The 19,256-nt window shown below is 35.7% G+C and overlaps 1 protein-coding gene across 3 annotated transcripts in view; it reads right to left on the bottom strand.

The window, feature by feature from the left end:
- The window catches only part of LOC125253180 (metabotropic glutamate receptor 7), a 259,076-nt gene that overhangs the window by 140,756 nt on the left and 99,064 nt on the right, over window positions 1-19,256 (bottom strand). For all 3 annotated transcript variants that reach the window (XM_048167016.1, XM_048167007.1, XM_048167024.1), the window contains exons 3-4: window positions 6,832-6,967; window positions 6,272-6,426 (exon numbers count right to left, since the gene is read on the bottom strand). In XM_048167016.1, coding sequence (XP_048022973.1) covers window positions 6,272-6,426; window positions 6,832-6,967 — 291 coding nt within the window. The remainder of the gene's footprint in view (window positions 1-6,271; window positions 6,427-6,831; window positions 6,968-19,256) is intronic.

The following is a 19,256-nucleotide window of genomic DNA, read 5'->3' as shown; positions in this document are numbered from 1 at the left end:
CATGATACATGCTTTTATCTGGGGACGACAGGTACAGAACATTAGTAGTGTTTCCTAAGGCAAGAATCATTATTACTATTGGGCATACCGAGGGTTAGTGATCTGAGCAACACATACAGCTTAGCAACCATGTAGCAATTAAATAAAACCCCCTTAACAACAGCACAGTTATTAATCAATATAGTTCAAATGGACAGCAACACCTTTCTAAAACATGCATGTCAACTTCATGGAAAAGCTTTAGTAATTTTTTAAGTTTTGAGTATCAATTATGTATACTAGTGTTAGTGTTATTTAGTATTTATTAATATTTTTAATTAGATTTTATTTTTATATTTTTATATTTTATATATATACCCAAAATACCAGACAATGTTAATAGGAACATGAAGGTTAAACTCAGGGACATAAGATAAATAAATAAATAAATAAATAAATAAATAAATAAATAAAGTGGTAGGTGCGCAGTATACACCTTTTCAGCTTGGTTCATGAATATTAAATAGGTGATGTAACTTTTGCCCAGTAGCCCTAACCGATTTGCCAAACGCCAGTTAAGTGGGTGTTAGCTATAGGAGGATTATTGCTTATCGCTTGTACATTCATTCAGTTTACTGCTGATGCAATTGGTTGGCAGAAGCTTCTTGGTCTTGAAGTCTCTGCTTCCCATGACTAACTGCATTTTTTGTCATTGTAACATGGCCACAATAAAATAAACTCTTAGAATATATGTTTTTATATGCGTGCCGACACCTCTAGTTAAATCATAGCTTGTTTTGTCTAGGCGGCATGTTTAGTCTTCTGTGTGGCATAAATAAAAACATGACACTTCAGAACATCAGGTTCTGTACACCAACACTCATCAGATCAAAGACAACCATCTGAATTGCTTCCAGCTTCATGTCTATCCACAAAGACAACATCGTTTCACTTCAAAAAAAGGAAAGGTGAACGAAAACCATGGAGTTGTGAATTTCTTGCCAGCACCTGTTCTTGCAGGGGTGCCTGTGGTAAGACAAACTCCTGATTTGACTGCAGTTTGTGGCAACACTACATTCAATTGTTTTCACAGGTCTTTTTCGAAGAGCACAATAAAGCTGTAAGTGTGGTGCTTTCCCTGACGAGTGCCTTTCAAATTGTTCCATCAGTGCTGTGAAATGCAGGGGCAATTGCTCGACCCGGCAAAGCACCGCTCGACACACTTATCAGCAAATGGCAAACCGCACAAGCAGAGAGATGCTATCATAACATGGTGGATACCTGGAAAATGCATTGCACTATGTGACACAATTTAGATTTGCAGAGTTGCATCACACGGATTAACTGGCGGGCGGAGTGAAGATGTAAATATGGAATTATCAAGGATAGCATTTTCCAGAACGGAAAACCACTTGTTTAAACACAAGATAAGCTGGAGATGGTTGAGACTGAGAGTATTTTTTCTTCCAAGCAGAAAGCATTTTTATTACAGCATTGTTTGTTCAAATACATACACATACATTTTGTCACCATTTGCACACATCATCTCTCTCTCTCTCTCTCTCTCTCTCTCTAACAATAAAATAGATATTATGTAGAATTTGCACTCTCCTATTTCCCATATAAGGGCAAAAATACAAATGACACGTTATATTATTATTATTATTATGATTATTATTATTATTATTATTATTTTAAAGGGGTTAGTTTTAACTAAAACCACTGAAATAAAATAAACATTAACTGAAATAAAATGAAATATAACAAAACTTAAAAAATTTTATATCAGCTACACTGCAAAAAATATTTTTTTATGATTTATCACAACCTTTTTTCTTTTGTCAGATCAACTTAGATAATTAATGTGGTTCAGATAACATAATATTTTGAGTTTCTGTTGATTAAACCAATCGCCTTCATTGTATTAACTCAAATTTTTAATTTCAGTGAACTCAAAATTTTATGGCAACCAGGTAACTTACCTTTTTTTTAAGTTAAACCAACATTTTTTATACAGTGTAGTTGCCAAGGCAACATTTCTCATTTTCATTTAGTAAGTTGAAGTACTAAAATAACTAAAAATAAACAAAAACTTACAAACTATGCACACATAAAAACAACAAAAACACTACTAAAACTTTAACTAAAATGAAAACAAAATGTGACCTGATCCAGCAAAATGAGTCACAGTGACCCAAATTTCAAAATTGAAATTTTGGTATCAATGGAAAGATGAGACAATAAGCTTTAAAATGATATCCTAGTCAAAGTCAAATCTTGAATGGTTTTAAAGATATACCCATTTTAATTATGGTCGTCTGCCCTCTTTTTCCAATTGAAAACCTGAGAAAATCGCTTTTAAAGTTTTTTGCCCGTTTTTTTGTTGATATCTTTCAAAATCCATTGCATTTAAAGGGATAAACGATTTATTTTACAGCTTAATTTGACCAAAGACATTTATATATATAAATATAAATAAATATATATATATATATATATATAAATGCTATTAAACCAGGCTGAAGCTCAAATTATTTTAAAGTATTTATTTGAATTAACCCTTTAAGACCTGAAGGCTTTTTTAGAGTTCTTTCTTTTTTTTTTTTTTTTTTTTTCTCTGAGCGACACACACAAAAGTAGACTCATAACTCCAAAACTCTAGCAAGGAGAGTCAAAAGGTAGGTATCATTTGTTAGAAAACATTTTAAATTTTAAGAATATATAAATTACATTACATTTGGACATTTTCTTGCTGAGAAACAGCTGATAAAAGACAAAAATATATATAATTTTTAAAAAAAATAATTTTTCTTTTTTTTATTTGACATGGAATAACTCAGGAACACAATAAGATCGCTAACAAATTCTTTTTTGGTGATGCTCTCCTATATGTGAGCTGCATCTGGTTCAAATTTCGTGGTGATATTATAAAGAATAGTTTGAAAAATTGTTGTTCATTTTTTCCGCAGCCAGGTGGCGCCAACGGGCGGTAAACTCCGGTTTAGAGGTGCTTCTCAGCACTCGTTAGGAGTTTTTCAAAATGGTTAGATGCATTAAAAAGATGAGATTCTAAGCTTTAAAATGATATCTATTTTGTGTTATTCCACGTTGGAAAACGAACATGGATGGGTCCGGGAACATTGGATACACACTGCATCCCGGAGAGATGAGAGACATGTTTTTAGCCAAGTATGTTAAATAATTTCGTGAGTAATATCTTGTGATCAACGCAATATATTATATTGATTTCGGATTCATTTTAATATTGAGAATCTGCTTTAAATATTGATGTGCCATTTTTTATGATCTGTGCATTTTTCATGAAGTTATGAGCACGTGAAATACATACTTGTATTCAGTTAGCTGCTGTGCTATTTTTGTTGTAAACGCATATTATTCAGACTCATTAGAGGGTGAAAACAACGCAACAGAAGCATGTTGGAGGCTTGATATGAAAGTTTAAAGTCTTTGGTTTTGTATGCAAAAATAATTTTTGTGCTACCTATATGGATTCAATTTTTATTGGCTTTTAAAGAGAGACACGCAAATGGGAGTTTTATTTTATAAGGCGCGCTAGTCTGACAGGAGGATGGCTGGACCGATCGCGTGCCTGTCAGTCGAAACGGGGCTTCCCATTGTTAAAAATCAGTGTGTTTACATTTCTAAGCTTTTTGATTGGTTCTATACAACGTGTAACACCATATTTGTAGAGCAGAGATAATGACGTTTCAGGGGATACCGGGAAATGCTCATAAGTGATGAGAGGAGTTGAGAAGTTAGGGGCGTCCAGCGAATTTAGTAAAACCATGTCAAATTTAATAGCCATTTAAATACCTTTACTCAATTATCTGGACTACGAAACTTTGGGAGATTATTTTTGAAAGTCTGTTCTTTGAAATTAGCTTAAAAAAAAAAGAAAAAAAAAAAGATTTTTTCATTGTTTTTCCACATTATTGGCCCATATCTTAAAATAGAACGTTGCGACTTCCGACTCATTTCGCCAGATCGGGTCACAAATATAAAAATAACATGTAATTCAAAATATTAACACAAATATAACAGTATGAGGTTTTTTAAAACAGTATTTCTATTAAGTTTTTAATTTTAATACTTCAACTTAAATAAAAATTTGAAAGGTTGTCCTGGCAGCTAAATTAAATAAAATGTTTAAGTTTATCATCTAATATGTATATTTCATTTCATTTTATTTTATTTCAACTATTTTAGTTTTGAAAAATATTTTTTATATTTTTAGTTAACAATAACAATTTATGGCACTACATACAAAGTGTTTTGAAGTCGAATGATAGTTTGGTGTGAAGAAAAGAGCTGTTATTTTATTTATTTATTTATTTTAAATCTCACAAATCTCATTCACAGTTGAGTTAAAATATTGTGAATTATTCCTTTAATGCAACAACAACAAGAAGTTTCTTTGTCATGGAGAGTTTTGCACCTCAAGGCTTTTTTCTCCATAGAGGATTCATCTCTCCATACATGTCCCTTCCATCCACAGTGCTCATTATATCATTAGTTTATGTCTGCCACAAAATATAACACCATTGGGCCTTTCATTTATTAATCTGGCACTGAGATCAACCCCATGGCAGGGCTAGATGGAAAAGCTTGCCAGCTGGGTCAGTCTGTGTCCAGGCCTCTGGCTGGGTTCACAATCTCCAGTGAACAAAACGAATCTGCTCGGAAGCCTTTAGACACTGTTGTGCTCAGTTCTGTCTCCACGCGCACCAGGCCCCATCGCTATCAAACGTGACACAGTTTCGAAGACACCGGGGAGATGATTTTCTATTATTAGAGCGATGTTCCTTCCATCTATTCAACCTGACATTACTCTGAACCGGAATACATTGCAAGCTCCAAAGAACTTTGCTTGTGCAATCAAATAAAAATAGGGTGTTTCTTCAACTGTGGGATCTTCTGGGCTTGTGGAATGAATTTATACTTTCCACGCTCTCATTAGTTTAATTTGATCTAAAAAAATATATCCACTGTGTATACATGTGTACATTTTCCTCAATCTTTGGACGAAATCCAGTCATTTCAATAGGAATCTGTGCAATTTGGAATTTTGCATGAAGGTGAATGATTTCCCCACACAGAATTCGCAATGGGTTCAAGTTGGTTACCTGAAATTTTCAACAAAATTTGCTAACGTGACCACACCAAAATTTCTACCAGAGTGCCATTTCCACTACAGTAATAACATCCTGTGTTGGACATGACACTTTCCACAATTTTTAAATAAAATGTCTAACTACTTTGTCAATTTTTTTTTTTTGTGTGTGTGTGTGTGTGTGTGTGTGTGTGTGTGTGTGTGTGTGTGTGTGTATCCTAAACATACACAACAAAATAATATTTTCATATATATATATATATATATATATATATATATATATATATATATATATATATACACACAAAAAATGGAAATATCGCCACAACTAGAGTCATAATTTGTCTAAAAAGTTATATTAATAATTTTCACACTATAAATATTGAAAGAGTTTATCATTGTTTCAACTGTTTTGTTAATAGTTTATGAGACAAGGATAAATCTATCAAATCTGAAATGAAACCTATTTGAAAAGTAGCAAAAAGAAATAATAATGATGTTATAAAAAGTTTCCACGGCACCTTCCATGGAATTAACACTTTTATTTATAGTCACAAAAGATTTCAATTTCAGATAAAAGTTATTTTCATCTTTCTATTCATCAAAGAATCAGTTTCCACAAAAATATGAAGCAGCTCAACTGTTTTTTTAAACATTGATAAATGTTTCTTGAGCAGCAAATCAGCATATTAGAATGTTTCTGAAGGATCATGTGACACTGAAGACTGGAGTAACGATGTTGAAAATTCAGCTGTGATTTTTATAGATGCACCTTTTGTGAGCATAAAAAAAAAAAAAAAAAAAACTTACTTCAAAAAATATTAAAAGATCTTACTGACCTCAAACATTTGAATGGAAGTGTTTAACAAAAACAGCGAAAAAAAAATCTTAATTGAATTCTTAAAGTCTAAATCAACACATAAACTGCCTGAAACAACTCTAAATGTACAGCCCAGACTTACATTTAGAATTCTGACATTTGAATTGTGAGAAATTTTGACACTTGAAGAATAAGACTCGGCACCCCATCACCAGAATCACTGAGTCCACATGAAGCCAGTCTACTGGTCTGTGTCACACAACAATGAGAGATGTTGGTGTTCCCTGGATATCATTAGCATAATCGTCCCCAAAAAACAATCAATCATGCTGCAATCTTACCATAAATAGTGGCTCTTTTTGGCAGGATGGTGACAGCGCCAACGGCGGCATCCTCGAGGCCTTGAATAGGGCTGTTCTTGGCTCCCCAGCTATCCGACCCAATCCACAGGAAATGGCCCACTTGATCCGCTCTTTTACTGGCATTAAGGATCCCCCTGCGAACATTCCCACACATAGAACCATTACCATGACATTGAGGCCCTCTGTGACTCTTCAGGAGAGCAATTGTAATAGCATCCAGATTGAATTGCTATTGAGAATAAAATACAAAATAGCAATTTTGAATCAGTTGGCTGATTGATGACATGTTGATGTCATTAATCAATACCCCTAGCGGCTGAGCTTATCCAGCAAACATGATATAAACCCCTGAAGTGCACCCTTGAGTTTTATCTAAGTAATAGCTTTCAGGCCAGTAGAGTATTGACTTCTTGTCATCAAGAACTTTTACATTGTTATTTTTGGAGCTCAAAAGGGAGCAATTAATTGTTTGAAAATTGAATTTATTCTTGCAATTTCTGCTTCCTCTTCCTCGGCTGGCAATGCTGTCAACAGCTTACCGAATATCTTCGTCGTAAGCAAAAATAATGACTGCCCGGGCATGACGTGTCTCCAGCAGCTGTCGGATAATCTTGTCAAAATCAGCCTGCTTGTGGTCATGAGGGATCTTCAGGGACTGAGCGATGCAGATTCCACCTAGAGAAATAAAAGAAAGAGGCATGAGTGAAGCCAATGATGCCTTAAAAACGTTAGCATACGGTTCTTAATCAGTTTTTTTTTTTTTTTTTTTTTTTGTACCAAAAAATAACATTCCAGGAATGTTCTCTTCTTTTTGTAGCCAAAATTAACCTTTTAAGTTTTTTTATGACAGAGAGAACCTATACAGAATGCTATTTATTGGTTATTTGTAGGTTTTATTTTTTATTTATTATTTACCATAAACTAACCTTCCCAAAACAATGTATATAGAAAATTAAGATATAAAAAATTGCATCCATATCTACTGAAGACGCCTGACCTAGATTACTTTCTTCTCTGCAAATTTGTGATGAACGTCTCAGGGGAAAAGTCTTTAACAGCACTGCAAATGAAAAGTATTAGGATATTTCAAAATCCATCAACAGTTCAGCTGGTTTTGAGTCAGATAGAAATGAAATATGTCACTCTCTTATATCAACCCATTTTCAAGACATTTGTCCATTTGATATATGACTTTTCTATGAGATAGACAGGATCACTCTGCTTAGGAACAACAAAATTCAAAGCTTTTTAGCAGAGATGTAAGGGAAAGTGAAATACAGCTTCCTAGTTTTTATAAGCAGGTTGATGACGAGTCCAAATCTCCCTGGTGATTTATTAGACGGCCAACATCAATATCTGGGTCCGTGCCCGCTGCCCTGGAGTGGAGCTTTTATGAGCTTGGCATCAGAAGATTGGAAATGCGATAAAAAGGGACAGACAAACGATGTAAACCCCTCGCAGTCACTTCAGTACACTGCCTTTTCTGGAAAGAGAGGCGCCAAAGTTGGCATCACTCCACGTTTGTCCCGATGAAATCCCACAGCGGTGCTCTTCTGTTCCCGTTCATTGCACAGTGAATTCAGCCATGGGAATTTTTCCCATTATCTGGAATATTCATTGGGGAACCTCATACTGTTCTGACATTCTAAGATAGATGACCCCCATTGAACAGCATGAATGTCAGAATAGGGGTTGTTTATTGCGATTCAAATGTGTTACATGAATGCATGAACACTTTCACAAATGCTAATGTGGTCTAGATGGGTCATCCAAAATTTTTACTCACAAATTGCAAATTGGTTTGTGTGAATCATGAAAAGGAATAATGACAGGCTGATTCAGCAATTGGTTAGAATGATTCAAACTGACTAACACAGGAGTACAAGAATCCCTTTAACTGACTGATTAAAAGAAGCAGCTTTTTTTTAAATTTCTCTTAGCATTTCCCTGGCCTTTTAAAAGGTTAGTTCACCCAAAAATGAAAATCATGTCATTAATGACTCACCCTCATGTCGTTCCACACCTGTAAGACCTCCGTTCATCTTCGGAACACAGTTTAAGATATTTTAGATTTAGTCTGAGAGCTTTCTGTCCCTCCATTGAAAGTGTTTGTACGGTGCACTGTCCATGTCCAGAAAGGTAATAAAAACATCATCAAAGTAGTCCATGTGACATCAGTGGGTTAGTTAGAAGTTTTTGAAGCATTGAAAATACATTTTGGTCCAAAAATAACAAAAACTACGACTTTATTCAGCATTGTCTTCTCTTCCGGGTCTGTGTATATCCACAGTGACGCTGCTTCTTCTTCTTCTACGGCGGTTGGCATCCAGCTTATTGGTGCATTACCGCCCCCTTCTGCTCTGGACTGTGACGCGATTAGGACATCCACGAGTCCGCGACATGCACACCTACACACCATTTTAAAAAATATAGCAATACCAAAATACAAACAATGTAGAATAGCTTGAATACAGCGTGCGTATCCCTCAGACTGTAAACGAAGCTCGGGTGCACTAGATAACACGTCAGCAGCGTCACTGTCCGGAGCAGAAGGGGGCGGTAATGCACCAATAAGCTGGATGCCAACCGCCATAGAAGAAGAAGAAGCAGCGTCACTGTGAATATACATAGACCTGGAAGAGAAGACAATACTGAATAAAGTCGCAGTTTTTGTTATTTTTGGACCAAAATGTATTTTAGATGCTTCAAAAACTTCTAACTAACCCACTGATGTCACATGGACTACTTTGATGATGTTTTTATTACCTTTCTGGACATGGACAGTGCACCGTACATACATTTTCAATGGAGGGACAGAAAGCTGTCAGACTAAATCTAAAATATCTTAAACTGTGTTCCGAAGATGAACGGAGGTCTTACGGGTTTGGAACGACATGAGGGTGAGTCATTAATGACATAATTTTCATTTTTGGGTGAACTAACCCTTTAACTCTTTATATTACACTAAATCAAACTGCAAAATTACAAGTAAAAATTATTTTCTTTATCTTTGTTTCATAAACCAGTTTGTGTAAATTATGAAAAAGAATAATGACACTGACACATTCAATGACTGATTCATTATAACTGACTTGAGAATACACAAATCCGCCTTTATCAACTGATGAAAAGAAGCAGCTCATATGAGTCACTTGTTTGTGAATCAGACTTTACTGGTCTTGTGGTATGTTTCTTTTTAGTCAGCATTTTATTTAGCATTTTCCTGCCCTTTTAACTGAGTACATTGCATTAATTAAAAAAATCATTTTTTTTTTTTTTTTTTTTTTTTCAGTTATAAAATATGATTTATCTTTCTTTCATACATCAGATTGTGCGAATCATGAAAAAGAATAATGACTGACAGTTTCAGTGACTGATTCATTACAGTGATTCAAACTAACTTGGCAGTACATGACTCCTTTTGAGCTGAACTAATTAAAAGAATCAACTCTTATGAGTCATTTGTTCATGAATCAGACTGTACTTGTCTTGCGGTATGATTCTTTTTTAAGCCCACAAACACCTTTTATTTTATTATGATTTCCCCACACTTTTTACTCATCACATTCCATTAATACAGAATGCAGGCAGGTAAACTATTCTTTCTTTATAATAAAATATGATTTCTTTATCTTTGCTTTGCAAATAAATTTCTGTGAATCATGAAAAAAAAAAAAAAAAAATGACACTGACAGATTCAGTGACTGATTCGTTAATTTGATTCAAACAAACTAACTCAGGAGTACATGATTCTACAATACAATACAAATAACAAATCCAATGCAGAAACCACATGTCAGATAAGAAATGCATAGAAAATGATCTTACACTGAAGTCAGACAATTTTACACACTGACATGACCGAAACAGACTTGCTACGAGTGTTACAGAGAAAACATCAAGGTATGATGGATATGTCATTTCCTGCTGTACTGTACCACATCAGATTAACCAGCTACACCTTGAAAGGAAGTCCAAAATCGGAACCTTTCCGGCCTTTCGAGTTGAGTTAATGTGATTTAATTGATCTGTCAACTAATGTTAACTGACCAATTAGGATCTTCCAGAAGCATGTCACCAAGTGGCAAGACTCGCAGTAAATTGACACGGACAGGCCTTGCAGACACCAATTATAATTAAATCCCTCTTAACCATGGGTTTCAATCCCAACGTGTCTTAGAAAATACACAATGCATGCTGACAATGTATGCAGTATGAATCACCAAAGCGTATACAGCCTGTATTTTCCCCATACAGCACGCCATGAAATCTCTGAAATGTAATCCAGGCATTGTTTATGGGTCTCTCTCTTTGTCTTTTCACCAACACTGGCATTCTTCTGAGTCTAGATATTTTTAAGTGTGTTGGTATGTCATCATTGTTAAACCTCTGTATATCCCCGTCACTAATTTCAGCCCTAAAATATCCCTTTGGGCAGTTTTAAAAATGAAACCCCCGTTACTTCAATGCAAACTCCATTAAGCCTTGAAATAAAATACCTTTATGTCTTATCCACCAGGACACATTTACATTTGTATGTATCTAAAGCGATTCACTGTACAGTACATTCAAGCTTTACATTTTATCAGTATTTGCAAGCCTGGGACCCTGACAATGCAAAAGCAGTTTCTGTGCTGAAGTGAATGGAAAAAAAATTAGAATTCTGTGCAATGGATTTAAACATGGTGAAATATGTGCAACAGAGATGCAGTTGTAAAATAGCTGAAATACACACATCTGTGAGTGACTATCAATTAAATATAAATTCTATTTTGTTATTATGATGATTAAGTTAATTATCAATAATAATAATAATAATAATAATGTGATTTGAGTCATGCTAAAGAAAACCCTTTAACTGTGGTAAATTCAAAGCCTCTAAAAAGCATCTTATGGCTTTTTATATAATAATAATTGTTATTATTTTTTTATTATTATTATTATTAAGACAATAAATGCTGTAGTTGTTTTTGTTATTATTATTACTATATGTCATTGGCCTGGTTTCACAGACAGGGCTTAGATTAAGCCTGGATTTAAGTAGCATTTAAGTAGCTTTTATAAACATGCCTTAGAAAAAAAAAAAAAAAAAAAAAAAAAAAAAATTTCTGGTGTGCATCATGAGACAAAACAATGGCACTGACTATTTTAAGATATGACATATCTTTAATATTTGATGTCAATGCAAGTTTCTTTCGGTTAAAAAAGCTCAAACATGCATTTTAGTCTGGGGCTAGGTTTAAACCTTGTCTGTGAACTGGGGCATTATGTATTGAACATTGGTTCCTTGTATGCTGCCGTTGTATTATAAGCAATAAGCACAGGGATTTTGTCAGAATTAAAAGGTTAAGCACTTCACTTCCAGTCATGACTAATAACCTTCCTTAACAAAATCACTGTCAAATGTTTTGTCAGTTAATTAAAAAAATGTGTCACGTCTATAATGGTTATTCATTTAATATTACTGAATAAACCGATATAGCTACAGCAGATCACACGAATAATAGTAATTTTAAGGGTCAACTCAGGTAAATCTCTGCACATTCACTTTTTACGGTGCATGTTCTTAGCTCGAAGCTTGCCTCAAATTTAAATGTTGCTCAAAGGAGATAAAAGTGAACAGATCCGTTAAAGTAAAACCAGGTTTAGTTGAAGGACTCTGACATTTCTCAAGGCCAATACTGTTATTCACATCCATAAAGCCGAATGTCACTCCTCTAACAGACTGCAGTGGCTTGACCTGGATCTAATTCCTAATCTTGTCCTGTCTGAAATGACCACCGTAATCCAGGGCAAACCTCAAGACATACGGATTTTCTCAAAGGAGAACCTTTTAAATCCAAGTTCCCTTGACGTACTGATGAGCTTTTTACATATAACAAACAGACATAATAGACATAACAAACGTACAAATCATGTATCAATTACACAACTGCCCCGATACAATTTTGTGATCATTCATATGTTAAAACTTGTAAATCTATGTGTTTATATCAACATATTTTCTGCTTCGTTACAAACCAACATACTAAATTTTAAATTGTGCATGTCGTCGTTCGAAGAGGGTGAACAGAACACCATTTTGATGAACAGCCTCTGGTAATTGGTTCTTTGGAGATTGTTGATGCCTCGTCTTTTCATCATGGTGCTTCAACAGCCATCAGAGACACTCAGTGAAATAAATGTTTGAGATTCAAGACACTTCCTGTCATTAGGGGGTAATTTATGCTACATGAATGTGGAGAGGTCTGTTTAAACGAAACACGAAAATGAGGCTTGTCGTCAACATGCAATCAGACGCTCGGAAGCAGGTGGATTCACTGTGGAGATCACAACCAAGATGATGTGCACTGCAAAATGTGATTTTCTTACTCAGTATTTTATTTTATTTTTTACAGTATTTTCCAGTACAAGTCACCACCTTGAAATTATAAGGTTATATCTGCATTCTGAGCAGTTTTGGGATATTGAGCTTGACAAAATCAATTTGACGAAAATGTCAGACAGAACCTTATATTTCCAAAGTAGGGGAACATGTTGATCTAAACATTCTTAAATCAAGATACATTTATTTAAGAAGCTAAATTACTTAATTTTTTCAGAAAATATGACTTTTGACCACTCATTTACACAACAACAGTGTTTTGGGAGCCTGAAAATGCAAACTTTTGAAAACAATATCATTGCCTATATAATGAAAGTCAATGGAGTCCAGTGTTGTTTTTGGTCCCTATTGACTTTCACTGCATGGGCAAAAACAATCATCTAAATCTATTTTGTTTTATTTTTTTTTGCAAAAGAAAAAAAAAAAGTCATACATGTTTGGAACAACATAAGGGTGAGTAAATGAGATTTTTCATTTTTGGGTGATTGATCCTCTTAAGCTTCTTGCATTGGATCAAGGGACAAGTGTTTGTGTAATGAATCTGTGAGGAACATAATCCAACATATAAGCACTATATAGTGGGTGATGGACTACTGACAGCGCTAATAAGCATATCTGTGTGATAGTAGTGAATTGAGGAGATTAAGCCCCAAAAATTAGAGTTAATCTGCTCCGTGAATGAGGCTGGCGAGCGAGCCGACTGGATTTCACTTACACACATTGATCTCGCTCTAATCCCTCAAAAAAGCCCATTTCCCACTGATCGTATCATTGCAGTCCAGACCTCACTGACATTTCTGTTATTTTAGTTTGGCTATGTTATGTTGTGCCTTGATCCAATTAATCTCAGTTTATGGACAGTTTCTACTCAGAAACATTGCTTGCATACTGTTAGGCCTACTGGATGATATTTAAAGTCGTGAAAATGAGTATTTCACAGACATGAACCTACAGAAAAGATAAAATACTACATCACAAATGACATCACTTTAATATTTTAATTGTTTCCTAAAGAGCCATGAGATAATTACATTTGTTTAAATATTAACACATTTCGATGTTTGATTTCTAAGACAGGTCGCATCTTCTAACATTTTTTCACAAACATTCGCTCAAAGACCAAATTATCCCTTGTGACAAGGAAGTGCACTTAATTGTACTAAATGTGCACTTGTAGAGTATTTCAAATTTAAAAGCATGTTTAAAAAAAACACTTGCAGATAATATAATATTATTGAAATAAAAGGTCACTTATGTGTCTTTAAAGAGAGTCCAGTTTCATGACCCTTTCTTGAGTATACACTTAAGCACAATTTGTAATAATGTCAATTTAAAAGTCTTTAAAGTACATTTAAATCATTATGTTGTAATAATCTTTTGTCATGCTTTAAAGAAGTACACACTTATTTTGTTGTACTGACTAACATTAAAGCACGTCACTAAAGCACATGTAAAGTACTTGACTGCAATTTTAACTGTAGTGTTTTATTCATATTACAATTAAAATTCATGTATTTTAAATGCACTAATGTACTTCAAAATTTTAAAGATTACAAAATAATTACAAATTACACATTAAACAGTAATTCAAGTTTCAATAGAAACAACATTAAAGTGTATTCATTTTACTATACATGCCTGTAAGTACATTCGGCAGTACATTTGAACCGTATTTAAAAGACAATATAATTATGAAATTACATAAAAAAAGATGTACTTAAGTAAACTTAAGTGGGTCAAAAGCACTGGTAACTTAAAAAAATATATATATATCTTCTGTAGCTTCTGAAGGGCAGTACTAAAAAAAAAAAATGTACACATCTTCATCCTGTTCAAAAGTTTACACCTTCGGGTTCTTAAAGCATTGTTTACACCCCCTGGATTGTAATGCATTGTGTTTCCTTCTGGAGCATCAATGACTGTTTGAAACTGAGTCCATTCAGTTGTCCTCAGCGTAAAAAAAAAATGTATATCAAAATCATACAGTCACTGCTGTAAAGGGTTCAAATATGCAAAAGATGCTGGAAAACCAAATAATTTGCAGGACCTGGAGGATTTTTCTGAAGAATATTGGGCAGTTTAACTGCTGAGGATAAACAAGGGACTCATGAACAACCATCAAAAAAAATAAATAAATCAATAAATCATCCAGGTCACGGATCATCCAGGTAACGACACACAGTATAAAGAATTAAGGGTATGTAAACTTTTGAACGGGGTCATTTTTTATCAAATCAGCATTTATTTATTTTTTGTCTTGTGGACTATGTAAACATCTGTTATGTAAAATATCTTATTCAGGACAGTACTAAATAAAAAAAATAAAAAAAATACATTTTTTTTATGATCCCTCTTATTTTGATAAATATTTGATAAACATTACAGATTTTGCAAGGGGTATGTAAACTACTAGGAGTATGCATGTATGTATGCATGTATAGCGCCCCTTTGTAGTTTAACTAACCTACTTAAAAAAAAAAAAAAAAACTGATTGACAGTGTTTGAACTACTTTAAATGATGAGAAGCACTGCTATAAAGTTCTCTCAATATAATTATATTTTCTTGTAGAAAAATTTGTTCAGTAGTAAATGGAGTCAGTCCACACTCCATCAATGCAATTTCCAATGGCAGCTGTTTGCATGAGGTTATGCCTAAAGGAGTGTGTGGGCTTTGACTGCTACTCAGTTTTGAGAATATTAGACACTGGTCTCATAAAGAACTCTAGTTATTGCACATCTTGGCACCCTACCCTGCTGACAGCACTTCAAGGATGAACGGCAAAAATCTATCAGTATTATGAATGACAAAATATTGATCTAGGTAATCATTTTTAGGTTAATTCAAGTCTATTCCCAGGCCAGAGCAATGGCCTGAAATATGACTTCATTCCAGGACCACTAAATCTAAAGATTACACACGGAGTGTCAGAACTTACAAGGTCAACCTTGAGATACGGGCTAAACTCTGGAAAGCTTGAGTGATCTGACTGCAGTAGCTAAATCGCAACTTCAAGGTTGTAATTAAAATTGCAGGGCAATTCTACGTGTCACTCAGCGAGCCTCTCTATCATACGGCCTTACAAAAAACTCAATATCCGCAGTTTGAGCCAGCCGAATCCAATAAGATGCCCCTACAGTTTCTCATTTGTGTATATTGGTAAGATGGTGTAACCAATCAAGATATCACATCATCTTAAATGGCCTTGTGTTGCGTGTTATGTTGATTTGTGGCTTCGAGGAAAAGTTGTTTGTAAGGGCCAGCAATTAATCTCTATTGAATATATAACAAAGGCAAATCATTGCGAGGCTGCGGGCAGAGAAACTAAGGTCTTTCATCATCCTCTTGTCTTCCATCTTAAGAGGGTGCAGCTCCGGTATCTTCATCACTACAGGCACAAATTATCCTCCTCAATTCTTCTCTCAAATCTTTGTGATGCAGAGAGCCAAGCATCTCTTCAACTTTCTTCAATAATACACATTCTAGACTTTCAATTCACCATGCTGACCTAGAAAACAGTTGAGCAAACTGTGCCTCACCAAAGGCAATTCATTACGACATAGTCTGTAAACTTTGCAAACCCCTTATATTTACTATAACAATGTCAGACAAGATCATCAGGCCAATCTATCTTTGTTCAGGCACCTCACTTCAAGCATGTATGTTTTTTTTTTTATTTTTTTTTTCTAAATGGAGAATAATGATTGTGTATGAACAAAAATAAAGACCATATTTCTATACAAAAATATTAGTGATATAGTGTTGTATCGCCCAATATTTAATGTCATTGTGGATGCTCACTTCCCTACTTTTGCATTAACATTACCTTTGCCATCTTACCACTCACTTAAAGTGTAACTTTGTCGATTTTCAAACCGCTTTGTATTGTTACAATGTCGGTAGTATATGTAAATGAACAATGTTTAATCAATCTTCGTGTTACCTGGACCAAGAAATTCATGTTTGTTAGAAAAGGCTTTCGTGAAAATTACAGATTGTACCTCCGCATTTTTGTATCCCCACCCACAGACAATCGGATAGACAGAGGCTTATTAGCAGAACAGTTATTGTAAGGGTAAATTTATCACTGAAAATTGTAGTTTAAACAGCATTATGGTAAAAATGGAGTACTATAGCAACAGCTTTCTTACCTGTACTGAGCAGAACAGACAGAACAGCAGTTTCTTTCAGTTTTCCCCCTCAGTTTGACCTAAAACACTGTGTTTGTTTTCATCCAGTTTGAAATGTTGACTACAAACACAGAGATTTTTCTGATTTTCCGTTGAATTCTCTCTGTATTTACGTTTACTTCGCAGACTTTAGCCTCTGCCTACAATGCGCAGGATTCTTCACTGGAAACTGAAAGTAATCAATTCCTGCTAAACATTTATTCTTTGAATTCTTGCACCTGTTAACAATACAAGTCAACCTGTTTGAATTAAAGTTTGCTAAGAAGTATTTCCGACTAAATCAAGATGGTATTTGACTCTGGCAAGCGTATCCTTAGCAGACTGGTAAGAGTTGCCTTGGACGGCAACATGGCCAGTCATCATCATCAAGTCGCCTAAGCGGTGGCTCGCAGTACCGATCTCAACATGCGAGATGAATGACTGTGACCGATGGAGAGGTTCCATTCTTGTAGAAGAGAGGAAATGGAACTGTCACCAATTTGCTGAACCCACGTTTGGCGTGGGTGACCAGGTGGTCTTCTCCAACCGTTAGTAGCATGTCATTCAGTATACTGGGCAACAGCTCAGGCTAGGCACAATAAGCAGGATTATGACTTCCCAGTCGGGCCACATGTCCGAATAGAGCTGTGTGACGACGAGTGATTATGTCAGTGATTGTTGACAGCCTGGTACGCAAGGTGACAGCCGCACTTGTTATGAGGTCGAACCAGCATATATGCAGGATTTGATGCCAACAGCGCATGTGAAATGACTGTAGTCTTTTGGTGTCTTAAGATTGAAAAGTCCAAGTCTCAGAATCATACGGGAGAATTGGCAGCATGCACAATAGAACTGGAGTTCTGTGCTGAGTTGGATCCTCTGCTGATGCCAAAGGGTCTGAAAAGACCTCATTGCTGAAGCAGTCAGACCGATTCGGCATACGATACTAGCCGTGCACCTTCCATCAGAGTTTTGTACGCAACCCAGATACTGTATGTAAACTGTGACATTTCCACCTGCTGACCCTGACAATGATGTTACCAGCCCATGGCTCTGCAGAAAAAGCCGGAAAAGTGCCGGAGCCAGAATGCAGCCCTGCCTGACCCCAGACATGGTTGTAATGATCTCGAAGAATGTAACATTGACCCTCACTTTGGCAGTGGTGCCTGAATGGAGGTCCTTGATGTGATCTAGCAAGAAAGTTGGGATGCAGATGCCCAGCAATGCGCTCCACTGTGCTTGGCGGTCCAAACGCAGCCTTAAGATCGACATAGGCTGTTATGAGTTGAACTTGTGGTGTATTTCTGACAGAAGCCTGAGAGCAAGGAGGGCTTCTGCTCTAGATCTGCCTGGGGTAAAACCCAATTGTTAAGGAGAGACACGAGACACGAAAAGAGGTTGAATCCTTGCTAACAGGACTGCACATGGCGGCCACTCATGCTACCTTGCAGCTGTTTATTATTTTCTCTCTGATTTCTCCGCTATTTAATCTCCTGTTTTTTTTTTTTTTTTTTTTCTGTACAATTCACACATACCTTTTGCGGTTCAGTTAACCATTTTTTTTTTTGGTTTTGTCATTTGGTGTTTTTCTCTCAAGCTTCTGTCATCTGCCCAGTTGTTCCTTTGGATTCTTGGACTGTTTGAACAGCAGGCTGCTCGTCCCAGTCTCAACTTTAAGCATTGATTAGTGACTCGTACTTCTGGAATTCCCCCCTGCTTTGGTTGCCAGTCTGGACTAATCTTATCACGAACCTGGATTAAATCTCTGTTTGCTCGCCATTTGCCTGGGTTTTGACTTTTGACGATTCTCCTCCTTGTTTCACCTTGGACCAGACATTTTACAGACTAATTATCAGTGGTTTTTTAACTATTGCCTGGCTTGCGATTATTCTCTCTTCTTTTTAGTTGAGCCCAGCCCTGAGCTCTATGGCATGCCATCGGTTATTTGAGCTTAATTAATAAATTTTTGGTCCTTCAGTACTGGGAAACTGACAGTAATGGGTCTGTAACTGGAACATTCATTCCTTGGCCCCTTACCCTTGCACAACGGCATTATGATTCCTTCTTTCCACTGAGTAGAATAGTTTTTGGAGAGCTTTTCTGACAGGGCTAATGGCACAAATTGAATCGTCAGAGGCTGAGGCGGATTCAGTGGTCAGGTCCAAACACGGTGTTACTGGTGGACAATTCAGCGCATTTGAAAAGTACTCGTACCATCGATGCAGGATGTCAGACTGACTAGAACATAATGAGCCATATGCTCTAGGGATCAGAGTAGTGCCTTGAGTGCCGCATGATGGTCCTGTATGCTACCTTTAAGTTATTGATGTAGCTTGTGCTCCGCCTCAATTGCTAGGGACTTGTAATATGCCTCATGGTCGTGCTTTACCTTGGCCCTGAAGATACCCTGGA

The sequence above is a fragment of the Megalobrama amblycephala genome, linkage group LG2, assembly GCF_018812025.1.
Source record: "Megalobrama amblycephala isolate DHTTF-2021 linkage group LG2, ASM1881202v1, whole genome shotgun sequence".
Lineage (NCBI taxonomy): Eukaryota > Metazoa > Chordata > Actinopteri > Cypriniformes > Xenocyprididae > Megalobrama > Megalobrama amblycephala.
Note: the sequence above shows the minus strand (reverse complement) of the source record. Positions and strands in the feature narration are given on the sequence as shown.